At 37.8% G+C, this 25,334-nt stretch overlaps 3 protein-coding genes across 18 annotated transcripts in view; 1 reads left to right on the top strand and 2 right to left on the bottom strand.

The window, feature by feature from the left end:
* Positions 1-2,252, bottom strand: part of arsg (arylsulfatase G) — a 204,550-nt gene extending 202,298 nt beyond the window's left edge. Inside the window, exon 1 of the mRNA XM_063074489.1 lies at positions 2,205-2,252. The gene's annotated coding sequence lies outside the window, so the exon portion shown is untranslated. The remainder of the gene's footprint in view (positions 1-2,204) is intronic.
* The window catches only part of LOC134360296 (monocarboxylate transporter 7-like), a 44,513-nt gene extending 40,413 nt beyond the window's left edge, over positions 1-4,100 (top strand). For all 13 annotated transcript variants that reach the window (XM_063074493.1, XM_063074492.1, XM_063074491.1 and 10 more), the window contains 2 exons: positions 125-928; positions 2,606-4,100. In XM_063074493.1, coding sequence (XP_062930563.1) covers positions 125-928; positions 2,606-2,868 — 1,067 coding nt within the window. In that variant the 3' untranslated portion in view covers positions 2,869-4,100. The remainder of the gene's footprint in view (positions 1-124; positions 929-2,605) is intronic.
* LOC134360299 (archaemetzincin-2) overlaps positions 1-25,334 on the bottom strand; it is a 144,835-nt gene that overhangs the window by 100,576 nt on the left and 18,925 nt on the right. For 3 of the 4 annotated variants that reach the window (XM_063074507.1, XM_063074505.1, XM_063074508.1), the window contains exons 6-7: positions 22,470-22,646; positions 15,911-17,571 (exon numbers count right to left, since the gene is read on the bottom strand). In XM_063074507.1, coding sequence (XP_062930577.1) covers positions 17,452-17,571; positions 22,470-22,646 — 297 coding nt within the window. In that variant the 3' untranslated portion in view covers positions 15,911-17,451. Of the gene's footprint in view, positions 1-15,910; positions 17,572-22,469; positions 22,647-25,334 lie in introns of those variants that run through there. The other variant, XM_063074506.1, reaches the window with a different exon arrangement.

The raw sequence follows: 25,334 nt of genomic DNA, 5'->3' as shown, positions 1-25,334 counted from the left end.
GTATAACTCAATGTCACTATTTGAGAGGCAGATTCAGTTTAGAGGGACTAAAGCTCAAATGCAGCTGGACTGATAATATCATAAAGATAATTCAATTCAATAATTTTCTATTCCCCATTTACAGGTTTCACATTATTGAAAAACCATCTTGGGTGGAAAAACTGTCTCCTCATCATTGGTGCATTGCAGCTAAACATCATTGTTTGTGGAGCGCTACTTCGTCCACTTGTAATCAAAAGACCAGAAGAACAACCACCAATAGATTTAGTTTCGGAAGCTAAGTACATGCTGGAGAATGAGGAAACCCACACCTCTGTAGACTCTGTTGATTCAGGAGTGGAATCTTTATCTACCTCATGTGATCATTTGGAACACAGCAAGAAGTGTACAACAAATGATATCCACAAAGAAAATCTTAAGATTCTTCAAAGCAAGAAGCAAAAACCACAACCAAAATTGTTTGACTTATCAATTCTAAAAAGCAAAAGCTTTATCTTTTATGCACTCTTTGGACTATTTGGCACTTTGGGATTCTTTGCACCTCAACTCTATGTCATTCCCCTTAGTATTAGCCTAGGTGTTGACGATTGGGCAGCATACATGCTATCAGCTATGGCAATTATGGAAGTACTTGGCCGGCTGTCAGCAGGCTGGATCCTAAACAAACAACCTATACAAAAGATTTACATTGAACTGATCTGTGTGTGCCTACTGAGTCTAGTGTTATTGTGCTTTCCATTCATAAAAGGATTCTGGAGCCTTGTAACATGCAGCATGTCCTGTGGATTTTTGTTTGGTACTGTGGCTGCTACCCACATTCCAATGTTGGCAGAGGATGACGTGGCTGGAATTGAGAAAATGTCATCTGCTGTTGGAATTTACATCTTTATACAGAGCTTTTCAGGACTTGCTGGACCACCCATTGGAGGTACATACAATGTTTTTATCACCACCAAATAGATCTCTCTGTATAGCCAGGTAAAAGTGTTACTGAAAAGGATACAAGGCTGCGATGGAATATATTTAATTTAATGAAAAAACCTATCTGAAACAATATCACAGTGCACATATTGAAAACATTGATTCTTACAGTTATACTCTAAAAAGTAATCAAAAACCAAGCTGCACCTTGAAATTTATAGATCCAGTTTCAATTGATGTACAGTGTAATTCTCAATTTTAAATTTTAAAGCTTGCAGTGATGAACACTTTGCAAACTGTATAATGCACAATTGTTAAACTGTAGTCATGTCTGTTCCACAAGCTAAGCTGTGTGAAACCATTATTTAAGTGGAATTGGAGGAATTCAAGTTTGAACAGTTAACAAACAAGCCAGCCAGAAGTTAATCCTCCAATTTTGAATGTTGGATGAGCTAACTAGTTATTAGCTTGGCAAGCATAATTAAATTATATTTCCTTATGAGTTTGAAAGTCATTTAGTGATACAAGATGGATCCCCAAGCAATCACATTACCTCACTTAGTTCCTTGTAAATAATCTTACAATTGTCTTACATGCCATCAACATCCTTCTTCCCACTGATATCCACACCAGCCAGCAGAAGTAATTCATAGCAGCTAAGTCTCTGGGATATGGGAGGAAGCTCCACACAGCACTTAAAGTCAGAAACAAACCCAGGTCATTGGAGCTATAAGGCAGCTGCACTACTGCAGCCTTGCCACATCATCCTGATTGGCATTTGACAGCCAGATGGAAATATTCCCTAGCAGAAAGTTAGTGACCATCCACATGAGCTTTATGATATGATATTCCAATGATCAAAATCGAGGAATTTTTCTGTCACAACCATTTTTTGGAGTAATTAGATTAATTAAATTGATTAACAATACAACAAATCAACTGTTAAAAGAAAATTCAATGTTTGAATTTCCCCAATATATTTATAAACTTTGCCACTGCAGTGCTGCTTTATGGATTACGTAGACAAATGCCTATTGGCACATTAGACTTCATGGCTAAAACAAAGGCCTTGCTTGATTTAATAAAGGGATGAATTCTTGGGAGATTAAGTACAATTTTGTTAGTCAAAGGTTGGGGTAAGTGCACATGGGATACAATACATTTCTATGTATAGCATTACCTAAAATAACAAAAACTAGCTTCTAAATTCAAAGATATGTACCCCATAAAGTCAAAGTATATCTGGAGTTCATAAATTGAACGTTTATAAATCAAGCAAATACCTTCATTGAAATGGAATTCAAGTATTTCTGCCAGTTTTCTTGCATTGTGATCCATTCCCTTTCAAAATTATGAAGCATTATCTGTGCTGAAATCTGTAAGGAAATTAAATAGACAGCCTTTATGTTATATTAATGCTACTCCTTAAACTTTCATAAAATCTGCCTTTATGACAGGAAGTTTCAGATTTCAAACTGGTATTTCATGGTTAAACATTTGAACCTTCATGTGATGGTTACGCTTCTTCAATTCATTATTCAGGAACTTTCAGCACAATATTTACTTGTATAAATCTTAACATGATATATCTAATATATCTAGACTACTGTATTTGAAATATCATCCAAGTTACTGGAAAAATTATTTGTTAAGTTTACAGCTAGATGTGTTTTGTTTTTTTCAGGTTGGCTTGTGGATATTACAGGTCAGAATTACGGATCTGCTTTCTTCTTCTGTGGCATTGGTATGAGTTTGGGTGCATTCTTTCTTGCATTAGTTCAGCCATCTAAAAAATGGTCATGTCAAAGGAAACAACCTCTAGACACTGATAAGCAAGAGGAATTAAAACAAGATCTCAACATTATCCAGGATGTGCCTGATGACTTCCTAGAAACAGACCTGAAGAAATCAGAAAGTTTACAGGATCAACTTCAAAACCTTGCATGAATCATACACCACCCCAATGGGATGCATGTTTCCCCGTAAGGGTATCCATTGCCCATCCTGTCAACCTCAACATGGCCTTATTTAATCTCAGACGTTCCTTCTTTTCAAACCAACAAATGACTTTACAAAGAAATATCACAAGAAGCGAAGTTTAATATTTACTACTTGGTGGATGTAGACTCACTTTGAGATGAACTGTGCTTAAAATTACAAAATGGAATACAAAGAAATACACAGAAAGGTTTCAAGTTTGTTTAGATCATATTGAGAATGTGTTTAAAATCATTGCTAAAATCATTCAGATCAGCATTTTAAGTTTACACATTTTACAGTTCCAATTGGTGAATGTCTTTATACAAGGTATTGTTTTAAATAGGATTAAGTGCAAAGCCACACTAACCTAATACTTAAAGCTATCAAATAAGACCATGTCATATGAGCAGAATTAGGCCATTCAGCCCATCGAGTCTGCCCAATTTATTATCCCTCTCAACCCCATTCTTTTGCCTTCTCCCTGCAACGTATTTAAAAATTCTCTTTAAAAACAGTGGCTTTGAGATATAAGGATTTTAGTCAATTCAACTTACTCAAGGTTATAGCTTTTTTTCCATTCAAATTACATGCTGGATCACTATTTAAAAATGCAGTATTTTATCTCAAGGGAAAAAAAGCAACCAAATTTATTATGATAATGCTGAAAAATATTTATAACCAGAAAATATTGGTAGTTGCATTGGAACACGAGAAGTTAGAAAATATTTTTTAAAAACTTGGATCATTATGGAGTGGATGTGGCATGGGTAAAGTGGCATTTTAACCATTGCAAATTATACAAAAAACATCAAACACCATAGGGTTTTAAAATAAGATGCTAAAAAGTAAACCAACAGCTGCAAACTCTTCATTCTCCAAGTAGTTTCCTTCTATATTTAAACTTTTATCTCTAGAAATAAGCTATTAAATTCAAAGTTTAAATATGAATAAGATAGCTGGAGTACATTTCCCATAATCCTCACACTCCTGTGCTGGATACAAGAAAGTCATTCACAATTGGAAAAAAAACTATCCTCAAACTTGTTTGTCATTTGATCTTAGATATTACGAGCATTTTTGAGTTACAAGTACTGAATATTGTATGCATTCCATTTTTACAGAAAAGACACTTCATAATCTAATTATGGACATTGAAATAATATTGAAGACAATTTAGCCATGGAGCAGTAGGAGCTTAATTACACAAAAAAAATTAAATCCCTAATCAAAGCATTAGTTTGTCGATTATCCTGCTGTGGAAAACTGTGGAATTGAAAATTCACTTCCATCTAACATTAAATATTTCAAGAGCCTCACCTAAACAGGTGCACACTGGACAGATAAAGCTTAGATGTTCAGCCAGATTGGTCTAATGAAACTATGCCCACTTTACTCTTAAAGAATTTTTGCAACAAAACCACCCCCATCAGGTTACCTGTTGGTGTTTTGAATGATTAACTTCCAGCTAGCAATGGGACATTTTTTTTGCATCTGCAATCTCGTGTCTCCTCAAATAACTTTGTAGCTAATTCCCCTTTATATACAGGATAGAAAAGAATCGTGCAAATAATTCTTTATGCCCATTTTCCCCTACTATGTACATTCTACAAACAATAAACTTTTTAAAACAATTTAGATTATATAGGAAGAGTGGGGTTAAAAGTGTTACTTGCTTTCGGTAAACATTGTTGAATAGTAGCATAGTTTTAAAGGCGAAGTCCATAATATTGAAATGCACAATGACCTAAATGGATAGATATTTATAGTGTAAATTGTATCACCCTTCCAATTGTGTTAGCCATGGAATTAATCAAAACAATTAAATCAGTTTGATATCAGACAATAAATAAGTTGCGGTGTTGCAGGAGATTGCCAAAAATGCACACTTTCAAAGTATTATTTACAATTACAAAGCCTGAAATACATAATACCAGTTTTCTATATGCTTTGAAGACTCCAGAATCAGAGGCTTTCTTCCTACCTAGCTACTATATATTGTGATATCATTGACTGGCAAGGTTCCCATGGATTCAATAGATGTTCTATTAACATAATAGGAACCTTGATTTCATACTTATCCAATGGCTGCTTTGAACACAAGAGACATAACAAGACTATGTTAAACCTGGTGACCTGAATGTCTCATTCTGTAGTAGTTTCTGATGGAATAGCTTTAAATTTGTGGGTCTCAAATTAAAAGTTAATAAGAAATTCAAAATTGGCTTTATCCAAACGCATATTTTTTCTTAACAAGTACTACGTAAAACCAGTAACACAATTACTCAAAATGCTCAATTTACTTGAGCTGGTTTGAATTCTAATTTCAATTAGGTAATACCTTCTGAGTTAATGAAAGCCCTTCTTCATGCGCATCATGGAACAGATATGGTACTGAGCAATGATTCAAAATACTATAAAATATTTTCAGTAAGACCAGATTAAGTTGCTAAAGAAGCTTCTGTTCTTTCAATGTCAATGTTTTCCCATGTTTTCTATACAATTGGCCACTCCTTATAGTTTCAACCAAAGTAGTCTCTACACAATCAGATCATGTTGAAGAAATATTTGTACAACATTTTTATTTCTGTAGTTACTTAATTACCTTGAAGTTAAGTTATTGAATGAAATCATTTTCATTCTTCTATACATTCCAAGTAATCTTCAAAAGTGCTTTCCAGCCTAACTCTAAAAAATAGATTGTTTCCCTTTTCCAGTTTAAAAAAAGTACAGATCTTAAGAAATTGGAAACCATTGTAATGCAGGAGAAAAAAACATTATTTCCTTACTATCTACATTGCTTTACATTAGTGTTTTAGACTACCTTTATTTATTCATTAATGTATTCATTTTGTGATATTTTATGCTATTAATGGTGTTACTCCCATAAAAATGTAAACTAAGCTATTTTACTTCCTTTCACTGGTTGTTTATCCAGTGCTCCATTCACCAGTTTATTTCAGATATTTAACAACATGAAGTATGTTGACTTCAAAGTCAGCTACATAACTCATTCAACCTCAGGGAGCTACAGAGAAATAAGGCACCCACACTTTAAGCAAGTTATAAAATGAATAAGGGGAAAACAGTTGAAGATAGACAGAAGTGACAGGATGACAGAGTTACAAGACTTGCAGAAAAACCGTTATGTTCCTAAACCTGTATGAATAACCCCATTAAAATGTTGGTCTTTTTTAATATAGATTTTTGACTGCTGAGTGGGTTTATTGTTGATAGAATGTTTCAACCTGGCAAAACAAATGTGAACTGACTGATTTATTTGATTTTTTTTTAAAGAAATTTCTGCAGACTTTCCTGTTCTGCATTAAAAACAATTATTTTAACTTAAACTATAGAGAAATGGCATGCCAAAATCCAAAAGCTATTCAAATGGCAACATGTAGACATGCAAGTGAATGCTAGTCTCTACGTGCATATTAGGCAAAATTATTATAAGTTAATGCTCACTTGAAAAGGAAAATTGGATAGAATACACGTTGGTTTTAATTATTGTTCAACACCTCTTGCACTCCACTTTTGATACAACGGTTTATAATCTGAATGGTCTACTTATTGTACAAAGTATTTCACCTGACTTAACTATGTATCAAAGTCACAGAACAGGTGATGTTGCAGGGATGTACATGATGCAAGTTATAAGGACTGAACAAATACAAATAATCAAAAACCTGAAATATGTAACTGGGTGAACTAAAGGTGCTGCTACTGATCTTTTTAAAATTATAACTAATAGTTTTTAAAATATTAGTAGAATGGATTCAAGATTTTATTTATTCCCATTTTGCTGAAACTTGTACTTTCTAACCTTAAGTTTGTTCAGTCCTTCTAACTTACAGTAGCTTGTGTAATGTTTCAGATGCTGCACATGCTGTTATTTTCCAATAAAATTACTTTTAAAAACTTTTATCATTCAATTATTGATTAGTATTTACCATGAATAGTATTTAGTATTTAGTCATTAAAAAGTAGGACATGTCAGCAAATATGTATACACAGGACCCACAAATAGTAATAACATAAATGAAAAGTATGTATTTTAGATGTTAGTTTTGGAGTTATTGTTGACCTCAGCACCAAGAGAACTTCCCTGCTTTCTATGGGATCTCTTTTTTTTAAATCCAAAGCTAAAGCATACTCAGTTTAGCATCTTACTAGAAAGACAGCATTTCAATAATACTACATAACCTGAATACAGCAATAACAATGCCAAAAAAATTAGAATGCAAGAAATACCCAGCAGGCACGGCAGCTTTCTGTAGAGAGGGGCACAGTTAACATATTAGGTCATCAGAACTTGGAAAGTGAGAAAACAAATGGTTTCTCAGTTGCAGAACTGGAAGAGTGGGGACACTCGAAGTACTGTCTGTAGTAGGGTGGAGACCAGGATTGTCCAGATGTGACCCAACATTTTTGGAGCTATTCAGGTAGTAGATAAATTAAGGCATTTAGAAAAACTATAAGAAACAAATGAACCTACTGGAACTGAGAGACAGAGCACACCAGTTGCTCAAAAATCTGAAACAAAAGGGATTGCAATAATTGAGTATTCAGCAGATAAGGCAGATCTATGAAGACAACAAAACTAAGGTAGATTACCTTACAATACTGGCAGCTAGTCCTTACACATACAAAAATCTGGTTATCTGAAATTGCTGAATTTAATAGCAGTCCCAAGGGCTGCACATTTGTAAATAGCAATCGAAGTGCTGTTACTTAGTGCAATAATGTCACAAACCAAAGGATCAACTTTATTCGCTGTATACAACATATTTATGTTTTAGGAAATTGTTGTGGTGCACTGGAGGTATATGCAACATAAAATCGCAATTTTTGACAATTATACAGAATAAAGAATTACATAAAAATAAATTTAGAAGTACAGATATGGAATAAAATGTGCATACTAAACATAAATACAAGCATGTACTTTATAAAAAGTAGTTTAAAGTGTTTGCAGTGCAGTGCAGTGACTGGGGTAATACATGGGGGGCATAACTAGAATGGTTGATCAGATTAACTGCCTGGAGGAAGAACTTTTAAGTTGGCAGTGTTTTTGCCTTAATAGCCTTACAGCATTTTCCTGAAGGGAGCTTTTGGAAAAGGCAGTCTGTTGGATGGATAATGTCCACAATGATTTTTCCTACATAATCCTTTGTCCTAAACGCATCCAAGTCTTGCAGTGATGGTAGACTGAAGCCAATGGCTTTTTCTGATATCCTGATAGTTTTCTGTAGTGGTGAACGGAGTAGAAATGGAATGGAGAATTAAGATGACTGAATGCTCAGGATTGCCCTAATGGACTAAGAGGAGGTACTCTGCAAATGATTCAATGTGCATATGATTTCAATTCAAGAGTCCACAAAATGCAACACAACAGAAGGAAACCCAACTTTACTTGGAAAAAGCAATTTGGGTCTCTGGTTGCTTGGAAGGAACAAGGTTTAGAAAAAAGAGCACAGGGGAAAGGTGAGGTGCATAGGTGAAGATGCCCTTTCAGAATCAGGAGTATTATACTAAGTCAAAATGCATATTCTTTGTGAACTTTACAATTTTGAGCTGCAGCATTTAGCACAAGAGTTATAAAGTTGTAAAGTAATAGCTACAGAAGAGCAAAAGGCTCTTAAATAAAAACAGAAAATGCTGGAGATATCCAGTAAGTCAAACAGTATCTTGGGAAAGAAAAACAAAGTTAGCTTTTTAAGTTAGATTTGAAGATGGGAGACAAGGCAAATGAAAATAAAAGCAAACTGCAGATGCTAGAAATCTGAAAATAGAAAATGCTGGAAATAAGTTAGGCTGCATCTGCAGGAAGAGAAACTAGACCTTACGTTGGTTCAAACACTGTCAAAATTGGAAGGGAGACAAACGAAGCTTGTAAAGCTGCAAGGATAGTTGGAGAGGGGTTGTGCATGGGGATAGGCCATAAATAACATCTGGTCAATGAGTGAATGGAAGCAGTTTGAGTGTGTGAACAAAAATGAAAGAGAAACAGAATGTAAAAACAAAATGCTGTTTCTCCCTGAGAGAGAAAAAAAGGGTAAGGGGCAGAGAAACAACAAACAAGCCAAGCCAATATAACAGATGACAAACAGATACAAATGGAAGACTGACCATAAGAACATATAGAAGCAGAATTACGCCATTCAGCCCATCAATCATGGCTAATTTATTTTCACTCTCAACCCCATTCTCCTGTTTTCTCCCCCATAACTTTTGATGCCTTACTAAGCAAAAACCCATCAACCTCTGCTTTAAATGTACTCAGTTATTGGCTTCCATAACCATCTGTGGCAACGAATTTAGCATATTCATCATCCACTGGTTAAAGATTTCTTCATCTCGTCAAAAGTATCCTACTTTATTCTGAGGTTGCACCCTCTAGTCCTAGACTCTGCCACTATTGGGAACATTCTTTCTATGTCCACTCTATTTAGGCCATTCAATAATCGGTAGGTTTCAATGACATCTCCCGTCATTCTTCTAAATTTCAGCAAATACAGGCCCAGAACCATCAACACACTCCTCATACATTAACCCTTTCATTCCCAGATCATTCTTGTAAATTTCCTCCGGACCATTTGCCAATGCCAACATATTATTAGATATGTGTCCCAAAACCGTTCACAATATTCCAAATGTGGTCTGATCAATGCATTACAAAGTCTCAGTTAACTGAACTTCTAGCATTCAGTACCAACTCCAGAAAGCTGCACTGTGCCAAAGACAGATGATAAAAGTTCTGTTCAAGATTATGTTGGGTATTCATGTAGTAGGACTAGAATGAAAAATTCAAGTGGGAAGTAACGCGAAGCTCATGGTCACCCCATGGGTATTCCACAAGCCAATCACCTAATCTGTGTTTAGTTTCCATATTGTGAACACTGAATGCAGTGCACTCGATTGTTAGTGCAAATAAATCATTACTTCACCTAGAAAGACTGTTTAGATCTCTGAATAGCAGGAAGCGAAGAGGTAGAAAGACAAGTATTGTATCAACTGCAATTGGAAGGGAAAATGGTGCAAGAAGGGAATGGGACAATAGAGCAGGAAATCAGTAAAGAAAGCAAATTCCAGGAATTAAAAACTACAGTACATAGATTTAAGGGACAGGGTATTTGAAAAGGGACATGAAGGACAACTACATCACACGAAAGCTGGTGCATAGATGGAGTGAACTGACGGAGGAAGAAAACTCTCGAACAACTCAGTAAGTCAGGCAGCATCCAGGGAGCAAAATAGTCACTGTTTTGGGCCAAGACCCTTCATCAGGACTGGAAGGGAAGAGGGCAGAAGTCAGAATGTCACAGAAGTGGGGATAGGGAGAGAAGAGTTCAATATGACAGATAATAGGCGACACCAGATGAGGAGGAAGCTGGGTACGTGGGGGAAAGAGGAGGAAGTGAGAAGCCAGAAGGTGATAGGTGGAAACAGTAGAGAATCTAATACGAGAGGATAGTTGACCATGGAAGAAAGGGAAGGAGATGGGCAGGTGAGATGGGAAGAGGTGAGAGGCGGTATCAGAATGGGGAATTGCACAACAGAGGGAGGGAGGAGAACTTTCCAGAAGTTAAAGAAATCAATGTTCATGCCATCAAGCTGAAGTTACCTAGATGGAACATGTGTTACTCCTCCAACCTGAGTATTGCCTCATCAGGGCAGTAGAGGTGGTCAAGGACAGACATGTCAGAATGGAAATTGAAATGGGTGGGCACCAAGAGATCCTGCCTCTTGCAGAAGATGGAAGATGAAGTGAAACTACTTTGCAAGGTGATCCCCAAACCAACAGTGGATCTCAGAAATGTACAGCCACAGCTTCTGGTTTCCCCTTTTAATATCAAGTTGACAACTGTGTATTGGCTGCGTGAATAATTAAATGGATAGAGGTAAAAGGTAATGCAGTAAAGACAGAACAGGAAAAAGAATTCTCATTGAAATATGATCTCAATCTCCCTTTTGCTGATAAAGGCAAAAGCCCCGAAGGGATTCAGACAAAATAGCTGTAAATGTTTAAATCTGAGGTATCCCTTAATCAGCAGCCAAAGTCAATAACTGAATAAAACTGAAATGGTAAGACAAATAATTATCTTTGATAACCCAAATTTTATTAAAGGTAGAATGAAAGAAACTGTCTGGAATCACATGTGATTGATCAGGAATTAGAGAAAATAAATGTATGATTGATAAGTTACTAATGGCACAGAGATATGGTAAAGCTTAACACTGGATTAAATATGAAAGTGAGAGACCATGCTTCAGTGTGAAACAGATGCTAGCAAGAGATTGACATGTCAGGAGTGTACAGCTGTGACATGAACCATAGAGGGCTTTGATCTTCCTAATAGTTAGGGGAAAATATCTGGTTATATGGTGACAATAAACAAATGAGGATGTGACAAAGCACACTGATGAAGGTAGAGCAGCGGGTATAGTGTAAGTGGCTTTGATAAGGCATCTAATAAGGTTCCCCATGGTAGGATCATTCAGAAAATCAGGAGGCAAAGGATTTAGGGAAACTTGGATGTGTGGATACTAAATTGATTTACATATTTAAGGCAGAGGGTACTCTGCCTGGAGGTCAGTGACCAATGGTGTTTCTCAGGAATCTGTTCTGGGACCTCTGTTCTTTGGATTTTTATAAATTACTTAGATGAGGACACAGAAGGGTGGATTAAAAGGTTTGCAGTAAGATTGGTAGTTGTGAATAGTGCAGAAGGTTGTTGGCGGTCACAGCAGGATGCAGAGCTATGCTGATAAGTGGCAGATGGAGTTCAACAGCCAGAAGTGTGAATTGATTCACTTTGGAAGGCCCAACTTGAAAGCAGAATACAGAGATAATGGCAGGATTCTTAGTAGTGTGGAGGAACAAAGGGATCTTGGCATCCACATCCACAGATCCAGAAAAATAGCCACGCAAGTTGATAGGGTTGTTAAGTAGGCATGTGATGTGTTGGTCTCCATTAGTCAAGGATTGAGCTCTCATGAGCCACAGGTCATGCTGGAATGCTATAAAACCCTGGTCAGACCACACTTAGAATATTGCATTCAGTTCTAGTCGCCTCATTATAGATAGTTTTAAAGAGAGTGCAGAGATTATTTATCAAGCTGCTGCTTGGATTACCAAAACAGATTTCCTAAGTGGAAAGGTTCAGTGAGTTTGGGCTTTTCCCTTTGGAGAGGAGGAGGATGACAGGTGTCTAGATAGAGGTGTAAAATATAAGATTTTTTTCCCCAGGATGGAAATGGCTAATACGAAAGAACATCATTTAAAGGTGATTGAGGGAAAGTATAGGAGGAATGTCAAAGTTATAAAGCTCACAATGAGATTTTTGACTATATAAAACAGAGTGGTGAGTACACTGAACACCCTGCCAGGGGTGGTGGTAGAGGCAGATACATTAGGGGCATTAAAAAAAACTCAAGATGTGCAAATGGATGATGGAAAATTGAGGGCTAGGTAGGAGGAAAGGGTTAGATTGATCTTAGAGTGGGTTCAAAAGTCAGCACAAATGGTTGGCTGAATGGTGTGCTGCAATGTTCTACATTCTATGTATTAATCAGGGAGATGAGGGGTAAAGAGACACTGTGATGAGGAAGATAATAGGATTTTTAAAAAAGACCCATGTCCGGAAACAAGAAGTTACACTACATTTGCAGAATTTCAGCTAATATTGCTCTGGTACAGCACATTAACGAGAAATCATAGAGGGGGAGGCATGAGGATAGACATAAACACATATGGGAATCTACTCATCAACATAACCATCTATTGCATATGATCCTCCAAATCATACAATATCCCAATTTGGAAATACATCAATTTTATTTCATTATTGCTACTTTAAATTTTGGAGCTGCCTTCTTAACATTGTAGGAGTATCTTCATTGCAGCAATTCATGATAGCAGCTCATCATCACCTCTCATGCTGGATATACTATAGTAAGAGATACACCTCTCAATCCATAGCCGTTTCACCATGTCAGAATTGTGATGGAATACTTGCACTTATCTGGATGAGTTCAGCTCCAACAATACTCAGGAGCTCAACATAATCCAGGACAAAGATCAACAGGCACCCCATTACCATACTGTGTGTTAAACATGCAAACAACAGGAATTCTGCAGATGCTGGAAATTCAAGCAACACACATCAAAGTTGCTGGTGAACGCAGCAGGCCAGGCAGCATCTCTAGGAAGAGGTACAGTCGACATTTCAGGCCGAGACCCTTCGTCAGGACTAATTGAAAGAAGGGTTAGTAAGAGATTTGAAAGTGGGAGGGGGAGGGGGAGATCCAAAATGATAGGAGAAGACAGGAGGGGGAGGGATGGAGCCAAGAGCTGGACAGGTGATTGGCAAAGGGGATATGAGAGGATCATGGGACAGGAGGTCCGAGAAGAAAGACAAGCCGGGGGGAACCAGAGGATGGGCAAGGGGTATAGTCAGAGGGACAGAGGGAGAAAGAATGTGTGTATATAAATAAATAATGGATGGGGTACGAGGGGGAGGTGGGGCATTAGCAGAAGTTAGAAAAGTCCTAAAGGGATTGGACAGGCTAGATGCAGGGGGATTGTTCCCGATGTTGGGGAAGTCCAGAACGAGGGGTCACAGTTTGAGGATAAGGAGGAAGCCTTTTAGGACTGAGATTAGGAAAAACTTCTTCACACAGAGAGTGGTGAATCTGTGGAATTCTCTGCCACAGGAAACAGTTGAGGTCAGTTCATTGGCTATATTTAAGAGGGAGTTAGATATGGCCCTTGTGGCTACGGGGATCAGGGGGTATGGAGGGAAGGCTGGTGCAGGGTTCTGAGTTGGATGATCAGCCATGATCATAATAAATGGCAGTGCAGGCTCGAAGGGCCGAATGGCCCACTCCTGCACCTATTTTCTATGTTTCTATGTACCTCTTCCTAGAGATGCTGCCTGGCCTACTGCGTTCACCAGCAACTTTGATGCGTGCTGTGTGTTAAACTTGTTGTGTATCATGCTACAATACAATAGCACCCACCCACATAAAAGTATTGAACTTCACCAAACCAAATTATTAATATCTATATTGTGTTCCTAGTTCCATATGTTAAAATTGTGCTGTACAGTTACTACTTGAAATGAATGAAAGGCTCCAACAACTACATATTTGTCATACCGATCGCTCAAAATGGCAGCATGTTGCCATGACAGTGAGAGAAAACACATGGGCGGTACATGGTGAAACTTTAATGTGTGAATGTCCAAAAACAGTGATGTGCTTTGATTTCCTCCACATTCCAAAAACATGCTCATTATTAGGTGAAATGATGACTACAAATTAATGTGGAGTAGGTGGGTGGCAGGAGAATTTGGGAGGGGGTGGTTGTTGATGGGTAATTGTGAAAGAAAAGTTCCTGGAAATAGGGCAATAATATTAATAAAATTGCTTTGAGAGCTGGAACAAACTCAAAGGGGTATTTATTTCCTCATGTTTGGGGTATTTATTTATCTACTTATTTATTGATATGCAGCACAGAATAGGCCCTTCCAGCCTTTCAAACCATGCCGCCCAGCAATCCCCCGATTTAATCCTAGCCTAATCATGGGACAATTTACAATGATCAATTAACCTACCAACCGGTATGTCTTTGGACTGTGGGAGGAAAATGGAGCACCTTGAGGAAACCCACACAGTCACAGGGAAAACGTACAAACTCCTTATAGGCAGGGGCGGGAACTGAACCCAGGTCGCCTGTACTGCAAAGCCTAAAGCTAACCACTATGCTACTTTGTCACCCCAAGTAGCCTCAGACTGCATAAGAAAAACATGTAGAACATGACAAGTGAATTCATTAGGTTTGTAAGTGAGGTCAGAAAACTTAAATCACTAAAGTGAATCGTGTATAGAAGTCTCTGGGTTGATTTCCCACTTTAACCTGGGGTAAATTTTTTAATGTAAAATTTAATGTTAAAAGCAAATGCTAAATAGATGCTTATACTAGACTTAGTTATTTCACCACCAGGCCACAGTGCTTGAAGCGTACTGTAGATCTTCACCTATGAGACTCCAAAAGCACCTCCTATGCCTGGTGTCTTTAATGTCAAGGAAAATGACTCACAGAAACATCACTTGCCTACTCAGCTCCAAGTCACATGACATTCTGACTTGAAAATATATATTAATGCTGTTTAATTGTTATTGGGTTCAAATTCTGGAACTCCCTGTCAACCTTTGGAGCTTCAATGTCATTAGGACTAGAACTGTGCAAGGATGTAGCTCACCACCTCCTTTCAAATGCTGTTAGGAACAGGCAAACCAGTATTGTTACCAACATAAAAAGAACAAAAGGAGGAAAATGCAAGCTTCCAACAGCTTTAATGGTCCTGTGTATTCTATGCTATTCTGAATAGGAGACAGAATTAAAAATTTTATTCAGTTGCAACATTTAAGTGAAAAATATGTTTTTGATAATTAAACACCAACATAAAAACATGGCATTCTTCCACGTATATATAAAAAATCCTACGTAAACTACTTTTAAAATGTTCTAAATCTATTACAAGATTTCATATTTTAAGAAGTATGGAAAGAAAAATTAGTACTTGCTTAGAAAGCAAGCAGCTACGCAGTACAATTTCACATAGCAAAAAAAGGAAGTGTGGTTGGCCAGGTGTTAAATCTCATGTGACTGAATAGAAGCTTGCAGTTTTTGTTTTATGTAAAATGTTCAAATAATGCTAGAACTTAAAATTTATTGTGCCTAAAATTTGCGGTCCACAAATTGGAAAAGATCTTTTACTACATTTTGTCATATTTGTTCTTAAACATTAACTATAATGATATAACCTATAAAGTTCTGCATTTTCAAAAGCATATGCTCTTTACCTCATCTAAGATTTGCCTATATCCACACGAGCTGCTGACTGATAACATTCTAGAAGTACTGATTCCTAAAAGGAACCTCAATCTTATTAAGGTTTTATCTGAGAAGGTACAAGGAAGTTAAGACTTCAATAAATAATTACCCCAGTCGTGTAGATCTTGCCTCAAGTAAAATTGCTCATTTATTATTTCACTTTCTGCTTACAGATGTGCTAACAAGATTTTACTAATTTTCCCAAATTATCAATGAAACTTACAAAGAATTTGAAACTGAATGTTGAGGTCTGTGGTGATTTTGGCAAGCAAGCAAGCAATTTTGACATGCTCAATGAAATAATGCCAGCAAACAGTTTCCTCCAAAACTTCAGCTTTTGCATCCATAGGCACTGTTTCAGGAAACATCAATCTGATTTAGACATCTATATTCATCCTTTTAATCCTTCAATAACAAACAATATTATGCATATTTTCAAAAAGTCCAACTGTAACAGCAAGAAAATTTATAATCAAAGTTCATGCAAAGCGCTGGGGATACTTCAAAATGTGAAAAAAAAAGAAATGAATATCTGGTGAAAATCATGATAAATTCCATCTTTACTCTTAAAACAGATCAAGATTATGCACGTTTTTGTCATGCATCATAATGGCCAACAGGTACCTTAGAAAACTGGGGTTGAATGGTAACAAAACAAGTATCTGGAGATCAGTAATCAGCATCTTCTTAGAGCCAAGCAACTCAACAGCAGCAGTTATTAGAAGGGAAATAGGATTAGAAATGTCCATTGAATCCACAGAAAAAAAATGCCTTTCATTTTCCAGACATTACATTAGTGAGTATACCTTGCAACAGAGAAAGCTCAGGTCAACTTGCAGCACAGACCTCAGGCCAAGCATTCAGCTCCTTATTGACATCAAGTAAGAAGGCTGCTTTTTTGTTTTTAGTTTATGTGTGTGGGCTTCCTTAGGGATCACACAGTACCCACAAACCAAACAATAAACAGATTCTTGGGGCATCAGATCACTATGAATTTATCCACTCCCATGTCAAAGTTGATTAACATAAATTAAGCTCTTCAAATGCACGGAAAAAGCAGTAATTCAAAATAACCTCCCTTTGACAGACATTTAATAAAACACACTGTGAAAACACAGAAATTAGGTTCTAAGTCATTTAATACCAGCAACCTAATGCCAATATAATTACAGTTTCAAATGAATCTGTTCTTCTGTACCGTAACAGCATTAATTACAGTGCTGCAGTTACAAAAACTCAATTTGAAAGATTAGTTTCCAAGGCCTAAACTAGAGATGACCTAATCCTTCACAGCTAATTGCGAACACATGAACAACACATGATCTACATAAGCAAGATTTTGTCATTCCTCTAAGAATTAACTATTCTTTCCAACCAAGTTTTTAAATTACACTTGTACATATAGCAACAAATTTGACATTGATAATGCACATTTTCAAAGTTGCATATTAAAAATGTCTCATTATTAAAACTCCCTAAATATCACAGAACTTCAATAAGCCAAAAATATTACAAATTTCTCACACCATACACCACTTACTTAAGAGCTTCTTGTCATTCTGCATTTAGTTGCATTTAAAAAAAATTTTAAACAGACTTCCAAAGCTCTTAAGCCTATTGATTACCTAGTGAATCAAATTGATTAAATTTCACTCCTCCAAAAGCTGCAAACACTGCAACAACCATTCTTTCCATTCTTTAAATGCTTCAGTGGGTTTGTGAGATACCACTATTGATTCAGAATCTTCCTCAATCCACCGCAACAGTGCCTGAAAAACAAAAAGGCAACAGAGACTAAGTACTAATACACATACAGGCACTCACAGAGTTATAAATGCCCAAGTTATGGACACTCCATATATGCGACAAGACTGGCAAGGCAGATTGGGATAGATCTGCAGACTGCTGAGAAAATCTTCTGCATGGTCGAAACGGTTCATTTCTGCAAACACTTTTCCACTTCCTGCCCCACTGCCATAGGCTGTGCGAAGATGGGAGCACAGTGCAGACTTACTGGGTATAGGTGGCCACCTGGTAGCCACTCTTCATGCAGAGAAGTCATGCTTGCAGTGTTACAATAACGTGATACAAATGTGGTCCATCCCTTGGCCCTACACTGCAAGTCTTACATTTCATTTGGAGAAACAAAGTAAATTATACACACATTGATGCATGTACAAGTCTGTACAAAATATAAATATACAAGAATTACACAAGATAGTTCTAATCTTGAGGTCGTTTGTGTATGCCTGCACCATGTATCACTGTGTCGAGGATTTTGCTGTCTCCAGTGCTGCAAAAGCCCAGTTGCTATAAAACATTCTGTTTTGCTTTGACTGTACATTATTTGTCCAGAAAAGCTGCTTTGTCCATGTTAGATGAGACAGTTGAGCTGTTATTTTCTTTGCAGTTTCAACTATTAGTTACCTGGTGGTTTTTTTTAAAAAAATAAAAATACTTATACACATGTAACTGTTTAGTATGTTTCCTAGTAGTTTCAGTATGTATATGCAATTGTTCAGCGTGTGCTCCCCAGTGGTTACATTTGTATGATTCTGGAACTTCTCTTGGTATTGCATTTGAACACAAGCTATCCGATTGGTTTACTCTTATCTGCAAATCTGAATAAAATGTTTCTCATCAATGGAACATAAAAAAACTGATCCTACGGCTCAGCTATTTTTTGTTTCTTCTCTCACCCCTGCTACAAGCATATGCTCCTGTTACTGTCTGCTTTAAATTTTCTTTGTTCTATTAATGCTTAATAAAATAGTGAAGCAACAAACTTTGTGCCCCTTTCCTGACATCTGAAAGAACCTTGGTTTAAAACGTCAGAATCCAAACAACCACAAGTTAATCAGGCAGTGGTTTGAAGAGAATGACACTGAAGCTGCTATCAGTTTGCCAAACCATCATACAAGGCCCAGCCCTGTTGTGGCAATTTGACACCATTATACAAGACCTTATACTGTGGCCTTTCCCAAGTTTTCACGATGGTTGCACCAAGTTTCCAGATATGCCTTAGCAACTAGTCTCACAATTGCCAGTTTACAGCATTTCATTGCAAACAAGTCCTTGTACTGAAAGATCAGGATTCCCTGGGAAGATCCCACAGAGGAGGTATGTAGCTGCTTGGGATTAGGCCAAAGGGTCTATTCCAGTGCGCGCGCAAGTAATCAAGTATTCCTTACTAAACCTTCTTTACAAACACGCGTCTCAAGTGAAAGATGAGAGCTTCATCCACACAACAGGAACTCCAAGGGTAGCTTGCAATGGGATTGAGACTCCAGCTATGTATGAACAATATGACATGGAAGGTCCTTCTCACCATCAAGCAGGTAAGATCTTAGCACTTGTTGGAATATCCTTGCAATGATGCATTCTACCAAATGAATTTGTGCGGGGGAGAACCTAACAGATCTATCATGACTATTTCCTTTTTAAATGTGTTTCAACTATTTACAAGTTTTAAGGTATTATTATGTAATGTACTGTTAGAAAGAGGCTCAATGTAACTTACAATTTACAGTACATCAGCTTTCCTCTCCTGACTACACAGATGCATTTCAGTTGTTAGATCAGCTGATGAATGAGTTTTACTTCCGTAGCTGCCTCTAATTCACTTGATATTTTTAACTGGCAGTAATTATGTTTCAACAAAAAAAAACAAAATGCTGATTTTTGCTGAGTTTTCATAACCGATGGCTCCATGAGCAAGAGAAAATGATTAGGGCAAATATCTCTGTCATCTAGTCCTTATTTCCAGGGATTATCAATTCATTTGTTATTTTGTGTACATTATACTGATAATGGTCATCTTAATTTATTTGCAAATGTGTGTGATATGCATTCATTCTGCACAGTCAACTCAACTTACAATTTTAATTCTTTAAGTTTTTAAACCCATATTGAAAGATTCACATTTAAAATAAGAATGTTCTATTACTGTTGCATTCACCTCTGATTCCTGATTCATAATGTAACTTGTATTACTGCTGCGTTTGGTTTATGACAGCAGTAAACATTTTGGCAGTAACAACCAAGAATTTTTTTAAACCTAAAAAGACTTTTCATTCACAATCACTAATGAACAATAAAATGATTATGAACTGAAACCAGACACCAGGAAACAAATTAATTTATATAGATCCACATGCAATACTCCAGAATTTCACAAATCAGAATTGTGTAATGTGATCCAATGAACTTGCACAGGTTTCTGTAAGATCACTGTGCTACTTGCCTTCCATTTCCCCAAACCCATTTTGTTCCATTTGAAATATCAGTCCCATTTTTGGAGCTTGTTTCCATAATGCTTCTGCTAAAGAAACAATCCATGTTTTCCCTTTTTCAAAATTCCTCATAATTATTCAGCCTCTATTATATCTCAACTCTCTAGCATGAATAAAAAAGCCAATTTCATTCTATCATTCAACACTATACTTCTCAAACACACCACCCCTCTGTATGACTACAGGTTTCCCCCACCATCTGAAGGTAGAGCGTTCCTATGAAACGGTTCGTAAGCTGAAATGTCGTAAAGCGAAGAAGCAATTACCATTATATGGGAAAAGTTTGTGAGCGTTCGCAGACCCAAAAATAACCTACCAAATCATGCCAAATAACACATAAAACTTAAAATAACAGTAACATATAGTAAAAGCAGAAATATGATGAATATACAGTCTATATAAAGTAGAAATACTTTTCCAGAATCATTGCCGCACTGTTCTCCGTAGCAAAAGTCTCCTGCAAGCACTCTCGGCAGAAACATGGCGCAAACACCGTCGTCAAAAACACTCTCTCCAGTAACTTTTAAGCTATGAAGCTGTCAAATCATACCAAATAACACCTAAAAATACACATCCCATATAAAGTAGAAGTAATGTATGTACAGTGTAGTATCACTTACGGGAATCGGGAAGACATCGAGCACACTGATGATAGTGTGTTAGGCTGAGTCGTCGGAGGTTGGGGTGGTGCAGTGGCCCCCACCCTCCGGGCAGCGACCCGATACCGATCCGCGGAGCATGCAGTGGTACAGCTGTAGCTGGAACGCACTCAGCACATCTTTAAGAAAAAAGCTGAAATAAACAAGCTAATTAATTAGGTGCCGCTCGGCACACAAATGTCAGCCCAGATCAGAGCCTGCCGGCACCTAATTAATTAGCTTGTTTATTTCGGCTTTTTTTCTTAAAGATATGCTGGGTGCCTCCCGGCTACCGCGGCATTCTTCACGGATCAGTATCTGTCCATGGCCGGGGGTTGGGGTGGTAGGACACTGAGGTGTCGTCTGTTTCCATCAGGGCAGGCAGGTCATCTTCTCCTATGACTGCCTGCCTCGATGTCGAAGGTCGAGGTTCGTCGTCTGCTGTGGCTGACGTGGAAGGTTTGCTTGACTGCTTAGCCTCGCACATTTTTAGATCATACAGTTCTTTGTAAGGACTCAAACCATCTTGCAAATATGCCCTAAACCGACGTACCCTTTCAAAGTTAGTCATACTTCATCATTGCAGCGAAAATCTCACGCAGTTGCTTCACGTTCAGTTCCTGGACGACTTCACTCTCGGTCCGTTCGCTACTGCATTCAGTTTCGATTGTTATCCTTTCCTCTTCCAATTGCATCAGCTCTTCATCTATCAGTTCTTGGTCATGGGATGCCAAAACCTCTCCAACATCACCTTTGTCAACTTCCACAAGTCAAACTCACTTTGTCCTTACTTCATTCACCATGATCGAAACAGGATTACTGGGGAAGATGTGAAAGCACAGTAAGGAATGAACCATCTTGGAGTATGGGTGTCCCCCGCTTTTCAAACGTTCACTTTACGAAACCTCACTGTTACGAAAGACCTACATTACTTACCTGTTTTCGCTAACAGAAGGTGTTTTCACTGTTACGAAAAAAAGTAATCCTATGCCATTACATCCAAGATCAAATTCAGCTTCCCAAACTACATAGTGCGTCATATTTGTTAAAGTTATTATTTTTGTGTTCTGTTAAAATGTTTTGATAAATTAATGTCTAAACCACAAGGGACAATCGATACTGAAACATCAGTACCGTATCCTTCTAAGTGCCACTGCTAGATAAAATGATAGATGGAACCCCCAAATGACCTCTGAAGTCGATGCAACAGATCAGTTAACAATATTTCAAAAGGAAGATGTCCTCAGAATTCTGCACAGGACTTATCACTCAGATGAACAAAATACATTATCTAATCATTAACACAGTACTATTTCTGGTCAGTGTTATGCAAGAAATGCGGCAGTCAAAGTGCAAAGTTAACTGTTGCATTTCTTACAGAAAAATGACATTTTGAAGAGTACTTCACTGTAAAGCACTCAGATTATGAAAAGCAAGTTGTTTGTTCTTCCGCAATGTATTTTCTTATATCAGCAATAATGATCTTTGCAAAATACATTCTGAACATTTTATGCTGAGCTATGTGCCCAAGCCAATTGAGGTGCTGTGCAACAAACTTGTTTTGAACTGCATAATACATTTCAGATTAAAGTTAATTTTCCTTGTATATAAAGAAACTGTAAAGCATTAATGAATCATAAGAATGCAACTTCCACAAATGAACGAATTACGTGTCATTTTTTCATTGAAACATTTCAAAATACTTCCCTGAAAAAAGATCAGCGACTCATACACTACCTTGCATCTCTCTTTAATGTCAAAGTTAATGGCACACTGCAGCTTTCTTAGGCATATAGGGCATAAATCAATTGGACGTCGATCAGACTCATCTAAATGATTGGATCCCTGCATGACGCATTGCAGCCACTGGCAGTGCTGCATACCAAAAATGTGACCAATCTCATGAGTTAAAGTCTGAAAATGCAGAAGGTTTTATGTTAGTAATGTTGATATAAAAAGCTAAAAACTAACTAGAAAGATACATTTAATGAAGTAATTTTGTCATATTAAATCTCAAAAATATACAAATGATTTTATAACATGACAGATGGAGCTAATTCAGCCCATCAGATCCACTCATTTCATTTTCATGTTCCCCTGCAACTTCTCCCTCTCATGTGCCCTCAACTCTCATGTGATTTTTTTTCAACCAATAATCTACATGAAGAGATGACCCAACAATGCCTAATTAACCTACATGCATATCTTGGGATCTGGAATAAAGCCATACACCTGGAGCAAACCCATGCAGTCACAGAAACATAGAAAATAGGTGCAGGAATAGGCCATTCGGCCCTTCGAGCCTGCACCACCATTTATTATGATCATGGCTGATCATCCAACTCAGAACCCTGCACCAACCTTCCCTCCATAGCCCCTGATCCCCGTAGCCACAAGGGCCATATCTAACTCCCTCTTAAATACAGCCAATAAACCGGCCTCAACTGTTTCCTGTGGCAGAGAATTCCACAGATTCACCACTCTCTGTGTGAAGAAGTTTTTCCGAATCACAGTCCTAAAAGGCTTCCCCTTTATCCTCAAACTGTGACCCCTCGTTCTGGACTTCCCCAACATCGGGAACAATCTTCCTGCATCTAGCCTGTCCAATTCCTTTAGGATTTTATACGTTTCAATCAGATCCCCCCTCAATCTTCTAAATTCCAACGAGTACAAGCCCAGTTCATCCAGTCTTTCTTCATATGAAAGTCCTGCCATCCCAGGAATCAATCTGGTGAACCTTCTTTGTACTTCCTCTATGGCAAGGATGTCTTCCCTCAGATTAGGGGACCAAAACTGCACACAATACTCCAGGTGTGGTCTCACCAAGGCCTTGTACAACTGCAGTAGTACCTCCCTGCTCCTGTACTTGAATCCTCTCGCTATAAATGCCAGCATACCATTCGCCTTTTTCACCGCCTGCTGTACCTGCATGCCCACTTTCAATGACTGGTGTATAATGACACCCAGGTCTCGTTGCACCTCTCCTTTTCCTAATCGGCCACCATTCAGATAATAACCTGTTTTCCTATTTTTGCTACCAAAGTGGATAACTTCACATTTATCCACATTAAATTGCATCTGCCATGAATTTGCCCACTCACCCAACCTATCCAAGTCACCCTACATCCTCTTAGCATCCTCCTCACAGCTAACACTGCCACCCAGCTTCGTGTCATCCGCAAACTTGGAGATGCTGCATTTAATTCCCTCATCCAAGTCATTAATATATATTGTAAACAACTGGGGTCCCAGCACTGAGCCTTGCGGTACCCCACTAGTCACTGCCTGCCATTCTGAAAAGGTCCCGTTTATTCCCACTCTTTGCTTCCTGTCTGCTAACCAATTCTCTATCCACATCAATACCTTACCCCCAATACCATGTGCTTTAAGTTTGCACACTAATCTCCTGTGTGGGACCTTGTCAAAAGCCTTTTGAAAATCCAAATATACCACATCCACTGGTTCTCCCCTATCCACTCTACTAGTTACATCCTCAAAAAATTCTATGAGATTCGTCAGACATGATTTTCCTTTCACAAATGCATGCTGACTTTGTCCGATGATTTCACCGCTTTCCAAATGTGCTGTTATCACATCTTTGATAACTGACTCCAGCAGTTTCCCCACCACCGACGTTAGGCTAACCGGTCTATAATTCCCCGGTTTCTCTCTCCCTCCTTTTTTAAAAAGTGGGGTTACATTAGCCACCCTCCAATCCTCAGGAGCTCATCCAGAATCTAACGAGTTTTGAAAAATTATCACTAATGCATCCACTATTTCTTGGGCTATTTCCTTAAGCACTCTGGGATGCAGATCATCTGGCCCTGGGGATTTATCTGCCTTTAATCCCTTCAATTTACCTAACACCACTTCCCTACTAACATGTATTTCGCTCAGTTCCTCCATCTCAGTGGACTCTCTGTCCCCTACTATTTCTGAAAGATTATTTATGTCCTCCTTAGTGAAGACAGAAGCAAAGTAATTATTCAATTGGTCTGCCATGTCCTTGCTCCCCATAATCAATTCACCTGTTTCTGTCTGTAGGGGACCTACATTTGTCTTTACCAGTCTTTTCCTTTTTACATATCTATAAAAGCTTTTACAGTCTGTTTTTATGTTCCCTGCCAGTTTTCTCTCATAATCTGTTTTCCCCTTCCTAATTAAGCCCTTTGTCCTCCTCTGCTGAACTCTGAATTTCTCCCAGTCCTCAGGTGAGCCACTTTTTCTGGCTAATTTGTATGCTTCTTCTTTGGAATTGATACTATCCCTAATTTCTCGTCAGCCACGGGTGCACTACCTTCCTTGATTTATTCTTTTGCCAAACTGGGATGAACAATTTTTGTAGTTCATCCATGCAATCTTTAAATGCTTGCCATTGCATATCCACCGTCAATCCTTTAAGTGTCATTTGCCAGTCCATCTTAGCTAATTCACGACTCATACCTTCAAAGTTACCCCTCTAAGTTCAGAACCTTTGTTTCTGAATTAACTATGTCACTCTCCATCTTAATGAAGAATTCCACCATATTATGGTCACTCTTACCCAAGGGGCCTCTCACGACAAGATTGCTAATTAACCCTTCCTCATTGCTCAAAACCCAG

Source organism: Mobula hypostoma, chromosome 22, assembly GCF_963921235.1.
Source record: "Mobula hypostoma chromosome 22, sMobHyp1.1, whole genome shotgun sequence".
Classification (NCBI taxonomy): Eukaryota; Metazoa; Chordata; class Chondrichthyes; order Myliobatiformes; family Myliobatidae; genus Mobula; species Mobula hypostoma.
Note: the sequence above shows the minus strand (reverse complement) of the source record. Positions and strands in the feature narration are given on the sequence as shown.